The sequence below is a fragment of the Carassius carassius genome, chromosome 22 (genome assembly GCF_963082965.1).
Source record: "Carassius carassius chromosome 22, fCarCar2.1, whole genome shotgun sequence".
NCBI classification, from domain to species: Eukaryota; Metazoa; Chordata; class Actinopteri; order Cypriniformes; family Cyprinidae; genus Carassius; species Carassius carassius.
This window is the reverse complement of record NC_081776.1, coordinates 31,115,642-31,140,651: the sequence shown is the minus strand read 5'-3', so window position 1 is coordinate 31,140,651 and position 25,010 is coordinate 31,115,642. Positions and strand designations below refer to the sequence as shown.

The window sequence follows — 25,010 nt, the reverse complement described above, 5'->3', positions numbered from 1 at the left end:
CCTGACTCTGGAGGATCAGCGGTGACTAGCCCTGACTCTGGAGGATCAGCGGTGACTAGCCCTGACTCTGGAGGATCAGCGGTGACTAGCCCTGACTCTGGAGGATCAGCGGTGACTAGCCCTGACTCTGGAGGATCAGCGGTGACTAGCCCTGACTCTGGAGGATCAGCGGTGACTAGCCCTGACTCTGGAGGATCAGCGGTGACTAGCCCTGACTCTGGAGGATCAGCGGTGACTAGCCCTGACTCTGGAGGATCAGCGGTGACTAGCCCTGACTCTGGAAGGTCATCGGTGACTAGCCCTGACTCTGGAAGGTCATCGGTGACTAGCCCTGACTCTGGAAGGTCATCGGTGACTAGCCCTGACTCTGGAAAGTTCACTGGAACTTGACTCGACTCTGGAGAGTTCACTGGAACCTGACTCGACTCTGGAGAGTTCACTGGAACCTGACTCGACTCTGGAGAGTTCACTGGAACCTGACTCGACTCTGGAGGGTCAACTGGAACCTGACTCGACTCTGGAGAGTTCACTGGAACCTGACTCGACTCTGGAGAGTTCACTGGAACCTGACTCGACTCTGGAGAGTTCACTGGAACCTGACTCGACTCTGGAGGGTCAACTGGAACCTGACTCAACTCTGGAGGGTCAACTGGAACCTGACTCAACTCTGGAGGGGCAACTGGAACTTGACTCGACTCTGGAGAGTTCACTGGAACCTGACTCGACTCCAGAGGGTCAGCTGTGACTCTCATCCTGTGCAGCGGCGCTGGGCAAGCAGCCATCTTGGGCCATGACTCTGGACAGGCGGCCATCTTGTACTGTGGTGCTGGGCTGGCGACCATCTTGTACTGTACCGCTGGATCGGTGGCCAATTTGGGCATTTGCACTGGGTTAGCGGCCATCTTGTGCTGTGGCGCTGGGCTGACGGCCATCTTGGGCTGTGGCGCTGAACCGGTGGCCAAAGTGGGCAGTGGCGCTGGGCTGGCGGCCATCTTGTATTGTGGCGCTGGACCGGTGGCAAATTTGGGCATTGGCGCTGGGTTGGCGGCCATCTTGGGCTGTGGCGCTGGAACGGTGGCCAATTTGGGCATTGGCGCTGGGTTAGCGGCCATCTTGGCTGGTAGCCATCCTGGGCAGTGGTGCTGGACTGGCAGCCATCTTGGGTTGTGGCGCTTGGCTGGTTGCCATCCTGGGCAGTGGTGCTGGGCTGACGACCACCCCGCCGGAAGAGACAGAAGTCGCTGGGGCATCCCACCGAAGCCGATGCTGCAGGTAGCACACGAATTCCCAGAATTCCAGTGTCTCTAACTGCGCCATCTCCTCCTGAGACACTGGATCATCCAGCCCGCCATTGAAATAGTCCTTGAGGGCCGCATCGTTGTAGCCCATGCCCTCGGCCAGGGACCAGAACACCTGAGCCAGGGCACCCACTTCATTGCCCTCTTGGCGGAGGGTGGTCAACCGAAGGTACTTGGTTCGCCGCTCCGCCATCTTGGCTGGGGAACGGAAAAATGACATACCGCTGGTTCCTACTGTGACGGAGTCCTTCTGTCACGTTCGGTGATACAATAAACACGGAGAGATCCAATTGCAGGTAAGTCATTTATTTAAAGGGTAATCCTAAGGGGTAAACAGTCCAGGCAGGGTCAAAACCAGAATATCCAAATCCAACATAAACAAGACACGAAGACAAGGTAAGGCAAGGCAAGGCAAGAAGCGACGAACATGAATAACTATGAACATTAAACAAGGACTCCGTAACACAGACTCAGACAGACCGGGTATAAATACACAGAAGGATAATGAGGGAACAGGAGACAGGTGGGGAACCATCAATTACTAAACAGGAGGAAGGTGACCAAATAAGGGAACAGGAAGTGATAAGGAGAAAAACACCGTGAGAAAGGAGGACACCTAGTGGAAACCCAGGGAACACAACCCAGACACTTTGACTGTAATAAAGTAGCAGTGTCAGCGGACATATTTTAAGTATCAGTTATTGTTTAAAAGATGCTATCTAATCCTGTTTACATGTAATAAGCTGCTCCTAAACCAGGTTTAAGTTTACAGATCTGTTGCTATGACAGCAACTCTGGGATGAGCTGCTGTCATGCCAAATCGTTAACAATCAAATCCAGCTAACTGAGTTAGCGACGTACAAAGAACGGGCCCCAATTTGTCTTTATTTGTCTTTATTTGAAAAATGTGGAATCTTTGAGTAATTTTAATTAGGAAAATTAAAAATGGCCAAGCCACCAAATTTACCATTTTTGACTGACTTGTACTTCTCAATCCACATCAAGTATTTTTACACAACAGTTCTTCAAGAGTTTAAAGTGTGCACATGTGTTGGCAGTGAGGATGGATAAACCAGTGTGCTTCATTGACACGGACTCAGCTGGGAAGCTGTGTGTGCAGCAGTCAGCTCTTCAGATCCTGGAGCAGATCCAGCAGCCGGTGGTGGTGGTGGCTGTGGTGGGGCTCTACCGCACCGGGAAGTCCTACCTGATGAACCGCCTCGCTGGGAAGCAAACAGGTTAGCGCTCACCGCAAAAATCATGCAGTTCAAGTGAATGACATTACAGGCACTAAAGTCACTGTCATCCTCAGGGTTTGCACTGGGCAGCACAATTGAGTCCAAGACGAAGGGTATCTGGATGTGGTGTGTGTCCCATCCCACTAATGCAGGAACCACTCTAGTGCTGCTGGACACAGAGGGACTCGGAGACGTGGATAAGGTGATCTAACACGAAAACACAACTAGCATCACAACTAGCATCATGGATTCAAGAATACTTTCACTCTCAGAGCAGAGATAACCATATTCATATAAAAGTTTAATGAGTGTTTCCTCTGTGCAGTTTTTCAAAGCTGAAAGACTAAGATAAGGTGCTTCTATATCAGAGCACCTGAAACTGAAATAAAGGATTTAAAGTTTGCTGCAAAGTGTGCAAGTGTTTCACGAAGGCTACAAATGCAGAAAACAGTTACACTGAACAAAATTATAAATGCAACACTTTTGTTTTTGCCCCCAATTTTCATGAGCTGAATTCAAAGATCTAAGACTTTTTTATGTACACAAAAGGCCAATTTCTCTCAAATATTGTTCACAAATCTGTCTAAATCTGTGTTAGTGAGCACTTGCTGAGATAATCCATTCACCTCACAGGTGTGGAATATCAAGATGCTGATTAGACAGCATGATTATTGCACAGGTGTGCCTTAGGCTGGCCACAATAAAATACCACTCTAAAATGTTCAGTTTTACTGTACGGGGGGTGGGGGGAGGGAGGTGTCCAAAAATCAGTCAGTGATCACCATTTGCCTTATGCAGTGCAACATATCTCCTTCGCATAGAGTTGATCAGGTTGTTGATTGTGGCCTGTGGAATGTTGGTCCACTCCTCTTCAATGGCTGTGTGAAGTGGCTGGATATTGGCAGGAACTGGAACACGGTGTTATATACGCCGATCCAGAGATTTAATATTTGAGAGAAATAGGCATATTGTGTACATATAAAAAGTCTTTAGTCCTTTGAGTTCAACTCATGAAAAATGGGGGCAAAAACAAAAGTGTTGCGTTTATAATTTAGTTCAGTGTAAAACAGGTAAATGAATAAAGATGGAGAACGTGAGCTTCTGAATAAAAGTCCTAGTTAAGACAATTATCGGTCAAAATAGAAAACCTATCAGGTGATGCTGATAATGAAATAAAAGCGTTCTCTCTCACAGGGTGACCCAAAGCATGACACCAACATCTTCAGTCTGGCTGTGTTACTCAGCAGCACTCTGGTCTACAACAGTCGAGGGACGATTGACAACAAGGCTGTCATGGATCTACAGTATCCTTCTGAACATTTATAGATACCTGTGCAGTATTCAAACAAACTCTTTATTAAAAATCACTCTAAACATTTATAAAACAACAAGATTTTTCAATATTCAAAAAATATCCAGACATCATCTTCTGTTGTAAAGACATAGGACGTACAGTTGGCGGACGACCAGAATGGGTCACGGCATTAACTGCAAGTCAGTCGCGTGCTAAAATCATTTGCAAAACTACCAGCAGGTGGCGCAAAGGGACGGATTGCGAACTGAATTTGATTGTAAAATGTTGGTTGGTTGATCCTCTTGAGTCGATTCATGTGTATACGCATGATGAGCCATTTTCTCCTGATAACCCCAAAACGAACTTAAATTACGATTTCAGTTTTGATTGTACAGATAAGCGCAATACATCAATCGAATCTTTAAAGGGTCTACTTTTTTGTATACAGACATAATAACAACAAAACTTTGTGCATTTATAAAATAAAGATAACAAACAAGGTGTGCTGTCTGCAGCCTTTGTCTGCGCTGATCTTCATTTACAAACACGTCATTAAAATGAACTGTAACTCCGTGAATACTCAACGAAGAGACATGAGAGAGATATCTATAGAAAGCTTGACATATCTACTTTTAAACTAAACAAGTGCCGCCGAAAACAAATATTCTGTGATAAAGCAATCCATATGAAAACAACGCGATGTCCAGGCTTTCATGTCTCCCTTCATTATCTTCAAATGTGACCACGCCCCCACGCTGAACGCTCTATTCAGATTCTAATGAGATTATAATGAATTATAATTATATTTAGATTCTAATGTATCACTGAAGTGCGTGGCTTGAATACGCCCACACAACACAAGACAACGCAGCCAGACTGTTCTTCAAGTTTTTTTATTTTCCTGTTTGCTTCGCGCTGAGAGGAATAAGACATAATTCACCCCAAGAAGATTTTATGAGGATTACCTCAGGATATGAGATTTGGATTACCTCAGAAAAAAAAAGAATGAAGCACTTTATTCAGCAGAGATCATAAACATGAGTAAGTCTCTTTTTATTTATTTATATACTTGTACTAGTTTTCACATAACGTGTAAACATATTACTAGTTAGACTTTTTCCAAACTGTAATACTTGACTAAATGTATAATCAATTGAAATATTATGAAGTTTTAATAACAATATATACCATACCATACAAAAGCTTGATGTAAATAATATAAATGTAACAAATAAATGTAACCGTAACAAATGTAACAGATAATGCTGTTTTTTCAATTTATCAAAAAAAAAACCTGAAAAATATTCTCAGCTCTCTTCCACATTAATACTAATACTACTAATAATAATAATGATACTAATAACAATTTTTTTTTGAAAATCAGTGTGTGACCGGAGCAATGATGCTAAAAATTGTGAGTGAATATTAAATTATTTTGTGGGATAATTAAATATATTCTAAATAAACTACAAACATAAAATTATATACATTTATTTTGTCCTCACATTCTTTCTGGTAACTTTTCCCTCTCAGTGACAGACCTGACTGAAAGGCTCAATATGCAGCTTATTATGCGGCCTTTGTCTTCTCAGGTGTAAATCACAATGATATTCATGATAGTTGACACCTACTCGCCTATGACTTTTACCAACAAAAAGTGTCTTAGAAAATTTAAATAAATATATTGTTTTCTGTGAGTGAGTAAACAAGATGATTTTCACATAATTTAGAAAGAAAAAATCTAGGCTACAGGCTCCAGTTCTCAAAAGTCCCGGGAACCAATGTTCTTTATGTGTTGTTTTGCCTTATTCAAGTGATTTAACATTTTTAGTTTTTCAATAACCACGCATAACATTTTTTTCTCAAAATCACAATCATGTACATATATGCTGCTCTCATATTATTGTAGCCCATTTTGTGCTGATTACAGTGAGATTAGACTTTAGCTCTAAATACCCTTAGACTCCAAAGGGTTAATGGAGATGAAAGGAAGAAGTAAAACAACAGTAACATCACAATATAACATTGTAACATCCTTAAAAAGCATTAGAAAATTTACAGTTAGTTAATTTCAAAACGTGAGATAGTCTTAAGCTGATTTTGATTCATTCTTGGTAAAAAAAAAAGTCTTCAGGTTCCATTTGCAGAGAGAAATGAGAACGGTCCAGCATTTACAAATAATTATTATGAACTCTGTTATTATTCTTGATTTTTGTAACTGCTAACACTTTGCATTTTAGAATTATGCCTTATGTGTGACCAAAAATCTAGTATTTTCTGTTTCAGCTGTTTGATCGTGCTGGTGCCTCGCGCACATATTCATTAGTCATTCGATGCGCGCAGTTCATTATGATTTTTTTCCGTCGATACTGAAACACGTGTGAACTACAAAGCCTATTTTCAAATGGCCAACATCACGAATATAGAAACGTTTGGATTTCTCCAGAATGAGAGCCCAACCTCACCTTAAGTTTCCTTTAAATTATTATTATTATTGTTATTATTATTTATAACTAAGCATCCTGTACTGCAATTATATTTATTAGAATTATTAAGAATTATACATTTTTAATTATTGTTCTGTTCTGATAAATGTGTTAAATGTAAAGGATTTGTTGTAAAGTGAGGGGAACTAAAAATATCCTGTTGGTACATTATAGCATTACTAGGCCGGCCGTTATTATTTCGGAATGTAATAAAATGCAATTTACACATGAAGTAAATGAAAATAGGGAATTAATCAGTTAAAAATTACATTATATACATGGGAACAGAGTATGGGCCTAATCTAGGCTATGTTGTTAACTATTTACAAGTTTCGTGTACCGTATTTTTCGGACTATAAGTCACACCTAAGTATAAGTTGCATCAGTCCAAAAATACGTCATGACGAGGAAAAAAAAACATATATAAGTCGCAATGGACTATAAGTCGCATGAATTTAGAACCAAGAACCAAGAGAAAACATTACCGTCTACAGCCGCGAGAGGGCGCTCTATGTTTTCAGGGAGAGGCTACAGGAGAACTGAGCAGCATAGAGCGCCCTCTCATGGCTGTAGATGGTAATGTTTTCTCTTGGTTCATTTCTCTTGGTTCATGTCAAATAAATTTTGCTAAATAAGTCGCACCTGACTATAAGTCACAGGACCAGCCATCTTTGAAAAAAAGTGTGATTTAAGACTGCATTTGTGCGTTCAGACTGCACGATTTTAGCCCAGTTTTTGGCTAGCCGACAGGTTTTGAGAAATCGCCAACAAATGCCCAAAATCACAGGCAAATCGGTGCTCAATCACGCAGTGTGAATAAGCAAAGATGTGTGATGCCCAGTAAAGTGTTATCACATTTGTGGTAGTTTCTGAAATTTTAAAATGAATGTTTTTGAATATTTGTTCAGGGGTAATTAACCTGGTTCCACAATCCTGGGACTAAAACATTTTATATAGAGGCGAGGAGTAATTGTGGAGTTTGCCAGCAGGGGGTAGTGTGGCATTTATTGTGCTCCACGGGGCTTTACGTCAGTTTTGTCCGCTTTGCGGTTTTCCTCTTTCTGCTGAGCGAGATGAAAAACGGACGCAGACTTTGTCTGGTCTCATTTATTTCTCCTGTTTCCAGGTTGGTGGAAATGCATTTAGAAACCATATGTAAATGGTCAAGTCAAGTCACCTTTATTTATATAGCGCTTTAAACAAAATACATTGCGTCAAAGCAACTGAACAACATTCATTAGGAAAACAGTGTGTCAATAATGCAAAATGACAGTTAAAGGCAGTTCATCATTGAATTCAGTGATGTAATCTCTGTTCAGTTTAAATAGTGTCTGTGCATTTATTTGCAATCAAGTCAACGATATCGCTGTAGATGAAGTGACCCCAACTAAGCAAGCCAGAGGCGACAGCGGCAAGGAACCGAAACTCCATCGGTGACAGAATGGAGAAAAAAACCTTGGGAGAAACCAGGCTCAGTTGGGGGGCCAGTTCTCCTCCGACCAGACGAAACCAGTAGTTCAATTCCAGGCTGCAGCAAAGTCAGATTGTGCAGAAGAATCATCTGTTTCCTGTGGTCTTGTCCTGGTGGTCCTCTGAGACAAGGTCTTTACAGGGGATCTGTATCTGGGGCTCTAGTTGTCCTGGTCTCCGCTGTCTTTCAGGGATGTAGAGGTCCTTTCTAGGTGCTGATCCACCATCTGGTCTGGATACGTACTGGATCTGGGTGACTGCAGTGACCCTCTGATCTGGATACAGACTGGATCTGGTGGCTACGGTGACCTCGGAATAAGAGAGAAACAGACTAATATTAGCGTAGATGCCATTATTCTAATGATGTAAGCAAGTACATCGGGTGGTATGGGAAGTGTTTCCGGCCCCGGTTTACCTAATTAATGCAGCCTAAAAATCCTTTAATGGATTTGGATATTAAAAGCATATTAGTATGTTATGTGTAAGCCAGGTTAAAGAGATGGGTCTTTAATCTAGATTTAAACTGCAAGAGTGTGTCTGCCTCCCGAACAATGTTAGGTAGGTTATTCCAGAGTTTAGGTGCCAAATAGGAAAAGGATCTGCCGCCCACAGTTGATTTTGATATTCTAGGTATTATCAAATTGCCTGAGTTTTGAGAACGTAGCGGACGTAGAGGATTATAATGTAACAAGAGCTCATTCAAATACTGAGGTGCTAAACCACTCAGGGCTTTATAAGTAATAAGCAATATTTTAAAATCTATTCGATGTTTGATGGGGAGCCAGTGCAGTGTTGACAGGACCGGGCTAATATGATCATACTTCCTGGTTCTAGTAAGAACTCTTGCTGCTGCATTTTGGACTAGCTGTAGTTTGTTTACTAAGCGTGCAGAACAACCACCCAATAAAGCATTACAATAATTTAATCTTGAGGTCATAAATGCATGGATTAACATTCCTGCATTTGACATTGAGAGCATAGGCCGTAATTTAGATATATTTTTGAGATGGAAAAATGCTGTTTTACAAATGCTAGAAACATGGCTTTCTAAGGAAAGATTGCGATCAAATAGCACACCTAGGTTCCTAACTGATGATGAAGAATTGACAGAGCAGCCATCAAGTCTTGGACAGTGTTCTAGGTTATTACATGCAGAGTTTTTAGGTCCTATAATTAACACTTCTGTTTTTTCAGAATTTAGCAGTAAGAAATTACTCGTCATCCAGTTTTTTATATCGACTATGCATTCCATTAGTTTTTCAAATTGGTGTGTTTCACCGGGCCGCGAAGAAATATAGAGCTGAGTTTCATCAGCATAACAGTGAAAGCTAACACCATGTTTCTTGATGATATCTCCCAAGGGTAACATATAAAGCGTGAAGAGTAGCGGCCCTAGTACTGAGCCTTGAGGTACTCCATACTGCACTTGTGATCGATATGATACATCTTCATTCACTGCTACGAACTGATGGCGGTCATATAAATATGATTTAAACCATGCTAATGCACTTCCATTAATGCCAATAAAGTGTTCAAATCTATTCAAAAGAATGTTGTGGTCAATTGTGTCAAATGCAGCACTAAGATCCAGTAAAACTAATAGAGAGATACAACCACGATCAGGTGATAAGAGCAAGTCATTTGTAACTCTAAGGAGAGCAGTCTCAGTACTATGATACGGTCTAAATCCTGACTGGAAATCCTCACATATACCATTTTTCTCTAAGAAGGAATATAATTGTGAGGATACCACCTTTTGTAGTATCTTGGACAGAAAAGGGTGATTTGAGATTGGTCTATAATTAACTAGTTCTTTGAGGTCAAGTTGTGGTTTTTTGATGGGAGGCTTAAAAACAGCCAGTTAGAAGGTTTTGGGGACATATGTGACCCGTCACGGAAACCAGTGACACAAGTCGGCAGCACAACTTTCGAGCAAAATGAGAAAGAAGCGTTTTTTTTTTCAAAATTGGTGATTTTCGTTTTTTTGCAGAATCTGTTAGTTGAGATCATGAAGAAGCCTCTCCGTGTTTGAGATAGCAGTATTGGTATATTTAAAAGCGTACATTTTGAGGTTGAAATCGGCTTGTTTTTCAGAGATTCTAGCACGCAGTAGGGACGTGTCATTGTCTGTGTGTATTTCCATACTGGATAAGCCGGCTTTTGTTTCTTTTGTTATTGCCCCCGCCCTCCGAGGTAAGCGTGGCTACTTATTATGCAGCGCTCTGGCCGGCTCTAGCTGATATCAAAATTCAATGAAGATGGACGCCACAAAGATGATCGCAGACGAGCTGAACCGTGGTCGTTACACCGAAAATGTTTTGAAGTACTTCTTCGACAAGCCGGATGCTTATGAACAAGCGCTCACTGATTCTGAAGACGATCTGAGCGACGATGAAAGCGGCATAATAAGACTGTATAATATCCCTAATCTACAACTGAGCGAAGATGAAGACGAGGAAGAATGTATTGGACTGGCGTCAGACGAGTTGGATCGTAAGATATCAGAGGCTATATCGTTAGTAACATTTGATGGGGATAAAGACAGAGAAATGGGGAAAATCCGTAACTTTGACTGTAAATGCTACACAAGGAGAAAAGAGAGCTCTCTGCATGGGAGACAGTCCTGTAGCCAGAAGCTTTCTCCAGACATTATGTACAACATACGGCTGGATTCTTTAACTTTGGAAAAAGAGTGGCAGGACATGCAAATTATTGGACATTTAGAGGCAAACAGACGCACAGTGCAAACTTCGGAGATGGTTACATCCACAAACAAGACCCCGACAAAGAGAAAGTGTGCCCGAACGACTTATTTCATTGGAGGCATTGAGATCTGCAAGAATACTTTTCTGTTTCTTATGGGTTGAGTTTCCATAAACATCAAAGTTTGTCGTTTTGTGTTCACTCTAAGAACACGTACACGGTATCTCATGTTTAGTCCATGTTTAGACCTTCCCATATCTACCTATTGTTATTAGCTAGCTCAGGACTGTCGTTTTAATTGTAATCGTTAGCATCGTATCACTTGCCAAAAACCGTCATTACTATAATGGCCTTTTAGATGGTAATGTTAGCATCTGCTATTAATTTGAATAATGCTTCAATTGCTTGAATTGACTGGTGTGAATGACTTAGCCCACGTAAACCTGCCTGTTAGCATTCTTGAATTGAATATGATGCTAATAATTTTAGCCAGTGGTGGAGGAAGTGCTACTTAATATTCTTAACAAGGATCTACTAATGTAATAGTAAATGTAATAGTAAATATCAGATTAAATTCCTACTTAAGTAAAAGTATAAAGTATCCGTAGCCGTAGCATGTGCGTTATAAGTCAAAAGTAAAAGTATTTATGAAGAGTTTAATGTACAGGATTTTTAAAATTTTGACTCAAACCAGGTCTAACCACTAACTGAGGTCTAAACCAGGACTAAACCAAGACTAAACCAGGAAGTACAGATACAGACTCTTCTTCTTCTTTCGTATGTCGTCATCAAATGTACCAGCTCAGTAGAACTCAGCCACGTTCTCATCTCAGGTCCCACGTCGAAGAGGCCGGCCTCCGACGGTGGTTTATACAGTGGACAGGTGGTGATTATGTGCTCAGCGGTCTGCTCTGGCTCCCCACACTCACACACTGCTCTGTCCTCCAGGCCCCACTTCCTCATCGATGCTTTGTAACGTCCAACCCCAGTTTGCAGGCGGTTTAGCAGAGTCCATTGCCGGCGTGGCAGATCCTCTCCTTCAAGAGCGCCTCCAGGGTCATAGATGTAACGGTGGATTCGTGAGTGCCCTGCTGACTCCCACTCCTGCTTCCAGGCTGCCGCGAGCCATGCCTCTGTAGACAGGTCCTCAGGGATGGACCTGAGCAGGTCTTGTGCCGCCTTGTTGTACGGGTGGTGGGACTTCAGTCTATGAGGAGGCAGTGCTGTTGTGGTGGTATTGTGCAGGATATGCCAGTTGTATCTTTGGGCTTTCCTTGCAAGAGCGAGGGTAGCAGCCTCTCGTCGGAGGCCAGCCGGGGCAATTCCCGCTAATGTTGGCAGATGGTAGACAGGGGTAGATTTCAGGCAGCCAGTTATAGTCCGAAGGGCGGTGTTTATGGCAATGTCGACTTTCCTGGCGTGTGGGCTTCTGCACCAGGCTGGGGCACAGTATTCAGCTGTGGAGAAGACGAGAGCTACTGTTGATATTCGAAGCACCTTGGCAGTTGCACCCCAGCTAGTACCAGCGAGACGTTGAATTATTGCGACCCTTGATGACACTTTGGCCGTCACTTCTTCAAGGTGTTGTTTGAATGTTAGAGATCTATCCAGGCGTACGCCAAGGTACCGTGGGGCTTGCTGGAACTCAAGGCGCTTGTTATTAACGAATATGTCCAGTTCCCGTCTGGCCTCACTGTTGTTCAGGTGGTAAGCTGCTGCAACTGTCTTGCCGATGCTGAGCTGTAAACGCCACTCACGCAGGTAGGCTGCCAAGGTGTCCATGTCCTGGTTTAGGCTGGCCTGCATCTGCTCCCATGTTTGTCGTCTCGTCATAATGGCCAGGTCGTCAGCGTAACCATATTTCTGGGATGTTGTTTCCGGTAAGTCGTGGATCTAGATATTGAATAACATCGGTGCGAGGACAGAACCCTGCGGAACACCATTCCTCAGCCTTCTAAGCCTGCTGCATTGACCGTCGCTGGTCTTTAAGGTGAAGCTGCGGTTCGTCACCATCTCAATGATGAACTTCACCATGTGCCAGTCGGGAATGATCTTTAGTAGCTTTAGGTGGAGTCCGCGGTGCCAGACGGTATCGTAAGCGGCTGTGAGATAAAGCAACACTACTCCAGCCTTCTGTTTTTCCTGAAAGCTGTCCTCAATGTCTTGGGTGAGCAGTGTCACCTGGTCAACCGTTGACCGACCGCGCCGGAAGCCAGCTTGTTCCCGTGGGAGTTGAGGGTCCACTATTGGCTCGATACGATTATAGATCAGCCTCTCCAGGGTTTTGAATGGGACGCAGAGCAGTGAGATGGGTCGGTAGGATTTGGGGTCTTCAGCAGGCTTGTTTGGTTTTGGAAGGGCTATAACAGCAGCGCGGCACCATATCTTCGGGAGCTTGGACCTCCGAAGGCATGTCGAGTAGAATGAGCAGAGCCATACAGATGTTCTTACACTCTGGTGAGTCACAAACTCAGGGTGGATGTAATCATGTCCTGGTGCTTTCCCTTGTTTGGTCTTACTCAAGGCAGTCTGGAGTTCAGCTGTTGTAAATTCCCCTGACAAGTTGGCGTCCACACTAGCCGCTCTACACAGGGAAGTCACCTGGTGTGATGTTGTGCGGGCAAAGTTCTTATCGGCATCAGGGAAACCGCTGTTCTTAAGGAGCTGGGATGCGATGGCATTTGCTGTTATTGGGCACCAGGAGGTCGATGGTGTTCTACCTGTCAGCTGGTTTATTGTCCGCCACGCTTTACGGCTGGAGTGGGTGAAGTCAATTGACTGAACTACTTCTGTCCACCTTGACTTCGGGTGGCATCTATCTTCTGCAGAAGTACCGTTGCAGATTCTTCCACTTCCTCCCTGGAGCTTGCCTGCTGGTGGACATGCAGGAGGTGGCTGCACTCTCCATCCCAGCCTGGGATGTAGTTTGTGTTAAAGCCACGGGGGATGGTTTTCCTTGCTGCCCCAAGGAGTACTCTGCAGTAGGCTGCATACCCAGCATCCACGTCGGCGCTGTCTGGGTCTGGGAGACAGGATGATGTCTTTTCTGTCTCCTCAGTGAATGACTGCCAATTTGCCTTACGAAAGTTCCATCTCCTGACGGGTTTCCCTGCAACTGGCTGCACCAGGGATGGGACCTTTATGATGGACGGTCGGTGGTGTGAGCGGGGGAACCTATCCAGGACACGTCTCTCTGGCTTTTGAGCCGTGTGCCACACAGCGAAAGCCAAGTCCGGGTTGGTGTGGGTGTTCCAGCGTGCTGAAAAGAAGCTTGGAGGTTCTTTGGGGTCGAACAGTAGCAACGCATTGGCACTGGAGGCCCATTGGCTTAATGTCTCTCCATTTGGTGTAGTATGACTGTAACCCCAGTCTATGTGTTGGCAGTTAAAGTCCCCTGCATAGATGGCGGGTGCAGGTGCCGGTGGAAGTGATGTCATGGTCAGCATTGATGGTGGGGGCTTGTAGACATTGACAACCGTTGTTGTCTGCACCTTAGTGGACAGCCATTCGATACTCGAGCCTGGTGGAGATTGGCCAGTGGCTGTCCAACTAAGGTTGTTCCTTACAAAGGTTGCAAGTCCATGCTGTTTGCTGTGGGTAGACCCAGCAAGCTGGAAACCGGGCAGTTTGAGGATGTTATCACTGTCACGGTGTGTCTCCTGGAGGAGGACGGCTGCTACTTTGTGGGAGTCAGCGAGATGGTAGATGACTTCCATTTTGGCGGTGGTAAGGCCCTCTACATTAAGTTGAAACACCGACAGACAGACCTTGGTACTCGATGGTCGGGATGGTCACTCGTCCTGACATGGACGCACCATGTCCCTTCGGTCTCTTGCACCTCGGTCTGCCAGCTAGATGATGACTGGTTGGCGACATTAGTTTCGCAAGCTGGTCTTGCACCATTTCTTGCTACTCACGGAGGAGGCCGCTTGAAGGCTGTCGTCATCTCCTCCCTATACAGACTCTAAAATGTAGTGAGGTAAAAGTAAAAAGTATTCATCATAAAATTTACTTAAGTAAAGTTAAAGTACCTATAATTTGTACAATACATTCTGATATATTATGATCAATTTTATAAAAGTCAAAAAAGATAAATTACTGACATTTACAATGCACATTCTCCTTTATTATTAATAGTATGCGGTCCGATTTTTCCCGTTGCGTCTGTCGTTGCTATGCAACCATGCAGCTTTAGGGGGGAGCTTTAAAGGGGGTATGGCTTATCTTAATGAGATGCAAATGAGCCCTAGTTTCACTCCCAGCAGTGAGAACAGGTGAGAACTGCACAATCTTTAGAGGTCATTTTCTGCCTTTTGAGCTTTTTTGAGTGCCTACCTTCAAATGGCCACAACTTCTCCAAATATTATCAGATGTCCATGTGTTACACATCATTGGAAAGCATGGAGACTACACTTTCAGAATCTGTGAGTAACTTAAAATGCCCCAGAACCGATTTGTGTCCCTAGTTTCCGTGATTGGTCACATATCCTAATGACAATGAGGAATTAATAATAGTCAGAAGAGGATCTATGACTTCTGGAAGCACCTCTTTTAGGAGCTTAGATGGTATAGGGTCTAACATACATGTTGTTGGTTTAGATGATTTAACAAGTTTATACAATTCTTCCTCTCCTATGGTAGAGAATGAGTGGAACTGTTCCTCAGGGGGTCTATAGTGCACTGTCTGATGCGATACTGTAGCTGACGGCTGAATGGTTGCAATTTTATCTCTAATAGTATCGATTTTAGAAGTAAAGTAGTTCATAAAGTCATTACTGCTGTGATGTTGGGAAATGTCAACACTTTATTTTTAGCCACTGTATTGAATAAATACCTGTGGTTATGTTTGTTTTCTTCTAAAAGAGAAGAAAAGTAATCGGATCTAGCAGTTTTTAATGCTTTTCTTTAGGATAGGTTACTTTCCCGCCAAGCAATACGAAATACCTCTAGTTTGGTTTTCCTCCAGCTGCGCTCCATTTTTCGGCTGCTCTCTTTAGGGTGCGAGTATGCTCATTATACCATGGTGTCAAACTTTTTTCCTTAACCTTCCTTAAGCGTAAAGGAGAAACTGTATTTATAGTGCTAGAAAAGAGAGTCCATAGTTTCTGTTACATCATCAAGTTGTTCTGAGGTTTTGGATATGCTAAGGAATTTGGATACATCAGGAAGATAACTTAAAAAGCAGTCTTTTGTGGTAGAAGTGATGGTTCTTCCATACTTGTAACAAGAAGTAGAATTTATAATTTTGGCTATATGAAGTTGCACAAAACTAAATAATGATCTGAGATATCATCACTTGGCTGCATAATTTCAACACCATCAACATCAATTCCATGTGACAGTATTAAATCTAGAGTATGATTTCGACAATGAGTAGGTCCTGAAACGTGTTGTCTAACCCCAATAGTGTTCAGAATGTCTATAAATGCTGATCCCAATGCATCTTTTTCATTATCAACATGGATATTAAAATCACCAACTATTAAAACTTTATCTGCAGCCAGAACTAACTGTAAAATCACCAAACTCTTTAATAAAGTCTGTATGGTGCCCTGGTGGTCTGTATACAGTAGCCAGTACAAACATAACAGGGGATTTATCATTAACATTTGTTTCTCTGGATAATGTTATATGAAGCACCATTACTTCAAACGAGTTATACTTGAAGCCTGCCCTCTGAGAAATCCTGAAAACGTTGTAATAATGTCACACTGTCTAGTCTCTGTTTCCCTGGGTGTCCACTAGTGGGCTCACTTCCCCTTAGGCACTAGTATTCCACTAGTCTGGTCCTGTCATCACAGTAATTGCACTCCTGCTAATTGCAGCAGGTGCATTCACTTAATTGTCATTAGCCTCCCTATAACTACCTGTCTTTTCATGTTGTCTGGATGGAGTCCTTACCCTTCGTGTTATCAGCCTTCTCGTCCTCCGAGATTCTCCTTTGTCTTCTCGTCCTTCGAGACCCCTTGTTTTCCGAGTTCCCTTTCCTGACCCTTTCCTTTGTTTGTTTTGGACTGCTTGTTTGGTTTTGACCTTGGATTGTTTTCGACCACGATTTTGGATTACCCTTTAACAATAAACATCTGCAATTGGATCTACTCTCTCCTGTGTCTCACTGAACACGATCGTCACAAATAAATGGTAACAAACTATGTTTTATATGTAAGTGATAACATAAGCTATGTTTTATTTTGAGTTAAAAAGATACAACTTAAAGGGTAACTGTGGTTATTGTAATTTTGATTTATTTAATCACAAAAAACTGAAAACATGAAAAACAGACGCTGAGTTTGCCTGGTCTCATTTATTTCTCCTGTTTCCAGAGAGAGCATGTAAGTTGTTTTCTTGTCACATCTCGCGTGTTTTTGGTTGTGAAACGTAGTTTGCGTGCCAGACAGAGTTGTCGGTGATTCTTCCTATTGTAAAGTCATGCAGTGTGAAACCATCTGTCGCCGATCCATTGTGCAGTGTGAACACAGCAGCGACTGAATGCTGGCCATAATAGTCATGCAGTTTGAAAAGAACAGTGACCCGACTACTTTGAAAATCGTGCAGTCTGAACTCGGCTTTTTAGTCCGGAAAATATGGTATGTTTTTATCCAGGTTTTTTTTTCCCCATTGCATCTGAAAATGACTTTGTGCATCACATTCACTTGGCGCGTTCAATCTGCCTCCCGCTTTGCTCAGCTGTGGATGATTTAAAAATGTTTGATATAAAGGCTGCTGTCCCATTTTATACAGGAATTGTTCATTTAAAAAAAGAAAAAAAAATCAAATTATATTTTTAGTTTTTATTTAAGTCATTTAGGGTATTTAACATGCACTGTGACATTTTACCATTTCATCTTATAATCTCCTTGATATTTTAAAGCCGTTAATAGTATTGAAATTCAAGTTGAGTCTAGTATTAAAAAAATGTTTTAATTGCTTAAATTATTTCTATGAATTAATATGTTATCATGACTTTTTCATCAAATCATTTTTTTAAGTTGTATTTTTTCTTTTTTTTTTTTAATCTATTAATTGCTCGCATATCTCCTACAACCTTTTTTTTTTTTTTTGAGCAAGGTGCCTGTATAAAAGATAATTACATCCTCATTAGAGTTGCAAATTAACTTAAGAAATAGAAAATAAGGGCTATTTGAGATTCTCTCTTATATTCTTTATTTATAAGAAAGAACCAAATTGCCTATCACAGCTATGCTGATGATACCCAGATTTACCTAGCCTTATCTCCAAATGACTACAGCCCAATTGACTCCCTCTGCCAATGCATTGATGAAATTAATAGTTGGATGTGCCAGAACTTTCTTCAGTTAAACAAGGAAAAAACTGAAGTCATTGCATTTGGAAACAAAGATGAAGTGTTCAAGGTGAATGCATACCTTAACTCTAGGGGTCAAACAACTAAAAATCAAGTCAGGAATCTTGGTGTGATTCTGGAGACAGACCTTAGTTTCAATAGTCATGTCAAAGCAGTAACTAAATCAGCATACTGTCATTTAAAAAACATTGCAAGAATTAGATGTTTTGTTTCCAGCCAAGACTTGGAGAAACTTTTTCATGCCTTCATCACCAGCAGGGTGGACTATTGTAATGGGCTCCTCACCGGCCTTCCCAAAAAGACCATTAGACAGCTGCAGCTCATCCAGAACACTGCTGCCAGGATTCTGACTAGAACCAGAAAATCTGAGCATATTACACCAGTCCTCAGGTCCTTACACTGGCTTCCAGTTACATTTAGGATTGATTTTAAAGTACTTTTACTCGTATATAAGTAACTAAATGACCTAGGACTGAAATATATTGCAGATATGTTCACCACTCAGATCATTAGGATCGAGTCAGTCAGAAATACCAAGGGTTCACACAAAACAAGGGGAGTCCTCCTTTAGTTACTATGCCGCCGCAGTTGGAATCAGCTTCCAGAAGAGATCAGATGTGCTAAAACACTAGTCACATTTAAATCTAGACTCAAAACTCATCTGTTTAGCTGTGCATTTATTGAATGAGCACTGTGCAATGTCCAAACTGATTGCACTGTATTTTACATTTTCACTGTTTTTTTTTTTATGTAAAATCAACTGTTTTTAAATTTGTTTTAAATAAGTCAATTTTTAAATAATTTCCAAAGATTTTCTTTATGATTATTTTACTTTTTTTTTATGCACTTTGAATTACCATTGTGTACAAAATGTGCTATATAAATAAACTTGCCTTGCCTTGCCTGTAATGTTTATTCTTGTAGAAAATAAGTGTTGATCCAAATATTTGCAATGATAATACATTTTTAATAATATAGTCCTATATCTGCCTGCAGTTAAAAAGTTATCATATTTGTTTTGCTTCAACAATTTATGTAAGCTATAACTCTAAAAATTCTAATAAATAAATAAAATAAATAATATTATTAAAAAAGCCATCGGCATTTGCATATAAAGCCATGCAGCCTAGCTCACTAAAATAGGCCACCACTTTATATGCTCTGATGCAAAGTAAACCACCATTTCTTTAGAATAATAAAACACATAATTCATATTACACAAATAATACTGCACACCTATTAAATATGTCAAATCAAATCAAATCATGTAGCTTAGAGAAAATATAAGCACAGGCTCAGACACAGGCTTGACATTTATCCTGCTTGAATTCATTCTAAGAAATGCACATAACTTCAAGTACTAAACTTTCATCTGTCAATATTAAATATTTTAACTACATTATTTTTCTTTTATTTTTCCCGACTGCAAATCATAATTTTGGTTGGCCGCCTACTATAACTCTTAAGTTGTAAGTTGATATCTTTCTTTTCCATGCCATAACTTACACATTTTCAAGGCAACTTGATGCACTGAAGAACAAAACACTGTATATGCTGCTGTGCATCCAAACATTGCAAAACTCAACTATAAAAACATTATTTAGCTTTTGTTTCCTTAAAAAAGGAACTGGATTCTAAACTCTAACAAAAGCAATTACAATCTTAGATTGAACATTTAAATTATTTGAACTCATATCATATTATGCTTTTTAAATATATAGAATATTAAGAACTTAATTAAAATGCATTCAAATGAAAATGAAAATGTTTATTTATAATTTATTTAGGATTCAAGTCTTTTACAAGACATTTACCTTGTATTAAAACTTGTAGATGAAGAAATTAAAGCATTGAAAAATACTAAATTTAAACTATTTCATTATTTCTATGATTTCAAAGAAACCTGATTTGATGGGTCTAGTTTTACTCATTTAATTGTTTTTGTTTTAAGCTAAATGAAATTGTATGCTGCAAACGGCCCATTCAAGTTTCTTGTCACCCTGCAAACACGTCACACATTTGTCCTGTGTGAATGATAGTGTCACCCAAGCAGGGTTGGGGAGTAATGCAATACATGTAACGGCGTTACGTAATCAGGATACAAAAATCCAGTAACTGTAATCCGTTACAGTTACGTCAAAAAACCTAGCAATCGGATTATAGTTACATTTTGAAAAAAGGGGGAATACTTTCAGGATTACAATGGTTTCATTTAAAACTAAATAAATCAGTATTTTGTCATCATAACACTATTAAGCGCAGCTTGATTAATGACTCACGCGAGTCACGTGTGCCACCCGCTGTCTACAATCTCCTCAGACACAGATTGAATCACTGCTGCTAAACAATATGCTGCCCGCTGGCAAAAACCTGTTCATTTCATGGAAATTCCGCTGCTATTTTGTTTTCAAAGAAGAAAATGCAAACAACATGGTTGTACAGTGCAAACTGTGCCTTCCAGCAACGATATTCTTATCCCTTGGTCAAGCAGCCACATTGCCACATTGCCTTCTAGTGCTCCCGTTGAACGTTTATTTAGTTATGGGGAAAATGTGCTTACATCATCTCGAAGCAGAATGTCCGATGACCACATGGAGAAAGCCCTCCTTCGTTACAACAGAAAATTTTGCCCAAACTGAATGAACAGTTTGAATGCACATTCTGTCTTCATTACCTATGCCAAATGCTGCCAAAAGACTAACTGCAATTTTTAACATGATTAAACTTCGCAGTAATTTTGAATCCTACACTTTTAAAAATTAGTTTTATATTTGCAAAGAGAAAACATAAATTTGTATTCTCTATTTTCCTTTTGAAGAAACATTTTCCATTGTCTAAAAATTGTGTTCTTATTATATTTTCTTAAAACAAATTTAATTTGTATTCTCTATTTTCCTGTTGAAGAAACATTTTCCATTGTCAAAAAATTAAGTCCTTACTATATTTGCTTGGAAGAAAAATTAATTTGTATTCTCTATTTTCCTGTTGAAGAAACATTTCCATTGTCTTGAAATTCTTTCTTACTATATTTTCTTGAAAATAAAACAAAATAATATGTAATTCCAATGCCATGCACTAGATGTCTGTATAGTCCTTTACATATATATTAATTCAGGGCTGTGAAATTCTTAATTAATAAATGTTGTTGTAAAAAATAAAATTGGACCTTGAAGTAATCCAGAAGTAATCCAAAAGTAATCAGTTACATTACTTTCATATTGTGGTACTTGGATTACGTTACTGAATACTTTTTTATGAAGTAATTAGTAACTGTAACGGAACACATTTTTAAAGTAACCCTCCCAAGTCTGCACCCAAGTAATACACAGACTATGCATAATGTGTTGATGCCTGAACAAAATGTCAGATATGTCACTGAACTATCAGAGTGCATCAAGGTCAAATCATCAGATGAGGATGCTGATGATTCAAGCGAGTTTGTTAAGTTCTTCCCTAGTTTCATCTGGGCTGTAAGGGACTTCACACTGGAGCTAAAGATCGATGGCAAAGATGTAACAGAGGATGAATATCTAGAGTTTGCTCTAAAGCTGAAACCTGGTAATTTACAAATACTGCAAAAGGTTATTTTTAAGAATCTTCACTATCACAACTACTTCTTGTGACTTTTTCAGACTTGATGGCTTGTCAACAGATCTTTTGCATTACTATTTTAAAATTAATAATTTATTGAGTTTTACTGTGTAAAACATATTTATGGTTTTACTGTGCTGAATTGTTTGGTATTCAAGTTTACTATTTTCTATATCTCAGCATTTTATGTCCAGTCACAATCCAACCAGCTACACTCCTAAAACAGACATGCTCTTTTCTAGAACTAAGAGCAGCTAGAGAATGTGCTCATCTTTTCTAGGCACTTCAAGAAGTGTGATGGAGTACAACTTCCCCAGGGAATGCATCCAAAAATTCTTCCCTTCCAGGAAGTGCTTCACTTTCCCCTTTCCAACCACCCCAGAAAATATGTCTCGCCTGGGGAGCTTGGATTCTGCTGACATTTCCTCTGAGTTCTTTAAGGTCACAGATCATTTCTGCCAGTTTGTCTCTCACGACAGCTGTGTGAAGAGGCTGAAAGATGGACACACAGTCACTGGGAGAGGTGAATGGAAAGAAAATGTTCATGTACATACATACAATAAACACCATCTGCTTATCAATACCATTATACCTCTGTGTTTAATTTCTTTCTTTCTCTGAAGTTCTGGGTCATCTGGCAAAAACATATGTGGACACCATCTCAAGTGGGGCTGTGCCATGTCTGGAGAACGCTGTAATAGCAATGGCAATGATTGAGAATGAGGCTGCAGTGAAGGAGGGCCTTCAGGTTTACCAAAGTGGAATGGAGAAGCTGAAGGGCTCATTCCCTCTGGAACTGAAGGATGTGTCCTCAAAACACCAACATCTTAGCAGCATGGCAACACAAGCCTTCATGAAGCGTTCTTTCAGGGACACTGATGGGAAGTACCTGAAATCCCTAGAGGTCAGCAGTGTTAGTTCATTTAAGATGATGGTGAACCAGTGGCCCAATAACAACAGCTGAAATATTATTAGTTTGGAAAATATATGGTAAACCTAGTAATCAGTGCAATTATTTTAGTCCCCTCTTCTTAAGTACAATGGTATGCAGTGATGTTACAGATAGCTGAAGTGTCATCTGATTCATGAAAGTATCAGGTTAAGCATGTAATCATGGTTCCCTGAGAAGGGGAATGAGATACTGTGTCCCTTTAAAAGATCTCTATGGGGAACGGCTCTGGCATGACTGGTGCCATATCCAAACACGACGATGAATCTGACTTTGAAGCATGACTTTGCTGACTTTGAAGCATGGCAAGGTGATGCAGTATCTCATTCCCCTATTTAGGGATCCATGGTTACATGCATATCCTGATACATGCCATTTCAAATAGGAACTCACACTGCATTCTCTAAAGGACACTTTGGGGAACAAATGCCCACTCCACCATGACGAAGGGTTTCATACTCAGTTTCTGGAGGGTCACAGCTCTGCAGAGTTTAGCTCCAACTCACACCTGCTTGGAAATTCCTATTAATACTGAAGACCTTGATTAGCTGAATCAGGTGTGTTTGATTAGGGTTGGAGCAAAACTGTGCAGAGCTGTGACCCCCCCCCCCAGGAACTGAGTTTGAGACCACTGCCTTAATGAGTCCCCCATCCCTAAGGTACACACCAGTGGTTGTCGTGACTTCATTCCCTACAGCCAAAGCAACATACCCTATTTAAGAATGGTCAGCTTCCAAAAAGGACAGCTTCCAAAAAGGCTCTGAGAACCTAATAACTTGGAGCTGATCTGCATGCAGAGCTCAGAGAGAGGAGGCCTCAGCAGAATGACTCTATAGTGAGAGGAGGTCTAGCAATGCTCCAAACAAGAAGTAATAATGAGGCACAAAGAGCCTGCAACTCAAGGCTTAAATATGTTATATACTCAAGAAAGCCAAGGAGGTCCACAAAGAGCCTGACAGCTGAAACTGCTATTCAGGCAGAGCTCTGGGGAAAAGAGGCTTCAGCAGCATGACTCACCCCTGTAAAGGTAGTAGCCAAGACCCTCACAGAGAGCCTAGGTATATAGGTCTAAAAGCCCATGATGCGTGTCTTCGCCACCTTAAACATCTTGACCTAAATGGATGTGCCAAAATGTTCTGAAGGCGAAACCAGCACATTAAGGAACTTTTCTCCCTAACCCCAATGTTGGCCAGGTTCACCCAGAGGATCCTCTCTGTGGCCACCATAGCCACCATCGCTTGTGCAAATTACGGCAGTTGATTACTTCTTGCCATGGAGAGCCAGATCTGTAACCTCCAGCAACTCATAAAACATTGGGCAGGCGGGCTGTGATCGCGTGGATAGATCTTGGGTCTCAAAAGCCTCATCATGTTGGCTCAAAGCAGCTCACCCTTGTCCACCAATGAAGAATGAGAAAAATGCTTACCATTTTCAAATTCCTTGTCAAGGTCTACCTGCAAGCCCTGTGATTTCAGTCTCCTTGCCTCAATCAAACAGTCACCTAAAGATAAGAAAAGTGCCATAGTGTCCTCCCATTTGAAAGTGTACTGCTACTAACATGCTATGTGTTGTTTTTAGGAAAAGATTATTCAACTCTTTGAAGAATACCTGTACCAAAACGAACAAGCTTCAAAGAAACGATGTGAGGAAATCCTGTCATCCCTCTCTGCACCAATGATTAAAAATCTCAAGAAGGGCTTCTATGCCAAACGTGGTGGCTATGATCTCTTCCGCAAAAATGTGGAGGACATTGTGAAGAAATATAACAGCCAGGCCAATAAAGAAATCAAGGTAATGCTCATTAGACATCATAAGACAGGACCACATTCATCCCAGTCTCATCTTTGCCATAATTATCCTTTTTTTCTGTACGTGTGTGTTTTTCAATAGGCTGAAGAGATCCTAGAGGAGTTCCTGAAGCAGAAGTCTGTGGATTCTAATGCCATTCTGCAGACCGACAAGAAACTGACTGAGAAGGAGAAAAAGATTAAGGGTGAGAATTTTAAGTCATAAAATCCCAATTTCCCTGTTTGTAAATTCTTAATAGGTTCCTTATAAAAAAATGGTGCTCAAGCGTTTAGGTACTTATGAAAGTACCTAAAGTACCTACAAGATGCTCCGAGACATGTACAGGGTGATGCAGCAGCCAAAAAAATATATAACACAGCTACAAGTTGTCACGGTTCATAGATCTGTGTTCATTCTGCATGTCTGTTTTCTCGTTATCTGTCTGAGTGCTCATTCAGCATTGCTCCGGCAATCATTGGGCTGATGAGCTAATCAGCGTGGCTGCACCTGATGCTGGTTCTGTCCTGTCTTTATCTGTCTTGTGGTTGTTACTGAATGTTGTCAGGTCGTTCTTCGTAGTTGTCTTGGTCTCAGTCCTCAGATCTCTCTTCTCGCTCTCAGCCGAGGATATCGCCCAGTTTGCTTCCACGTCTGTTCCCAGGAATATTCTCTGGGGTGGTTCGGGTCAGTGCCTCATAGGCTCACCTATTCACCAGCTCACCTGTTCACCAGCACACCTGTTCACCAGCTCACCTGCTCTATTTTCTTGTACCCTGCTGTTTTGCGTTGTGGCAAATAAACTGTTCTACTTGCAATTGGATTTTGTGTTCTTTTACGTGACACAAGTAGCACCAAATGGTAGAAGTTTC

General features: G+C 41.1%; 1 protein-coding gene across 1 annotated transcript in view; it reads left to right on the top strand.

Annotated features, from left to right (window-relative positions):
- The first annotated feature begins 2,361 nt into the window (after window positions 1–2,361).
- Window positions 2,362–25,010, top strand: part of LOC132099286 (guanylate-binding protein 4-like) — a 35,348-nt gene continuing 12,699 nt past the window's right edge. Inside the window, exons 1-8 of the mRNA XM_059505718.1 lie at window positions 2,362–2,536; window positions 2,611–2,738; window positions 3,731–3,840; window positions 21,181–21,371; window positions 21,685–21,927; window positions 22,028–22,308; window positions 23,932–24,144; window positions 24,244–24,346. Coding sequence (XP_059361701.1) covers window positions 2,362–2,536; window positions 2,611–2,738; window positions 3,731–3,840; window positions 21,181–21,371; window positions 21,685–21,927; window positions 22,028–22,308; window positions 23,932–24,144; window positions 24,244–24,346 — 1,444 coding nt within the window. The remainder of the gene's footprint in view (window positions 2,537–2,610; window positions 2,739–3,730; window positions 3,841–21,180; window positions 21,372–21,684; window positions 21,928–22,027; window positions 22,309–23,931; window positions 24,145–24,243; window positions 24,347–25,010) is intronic.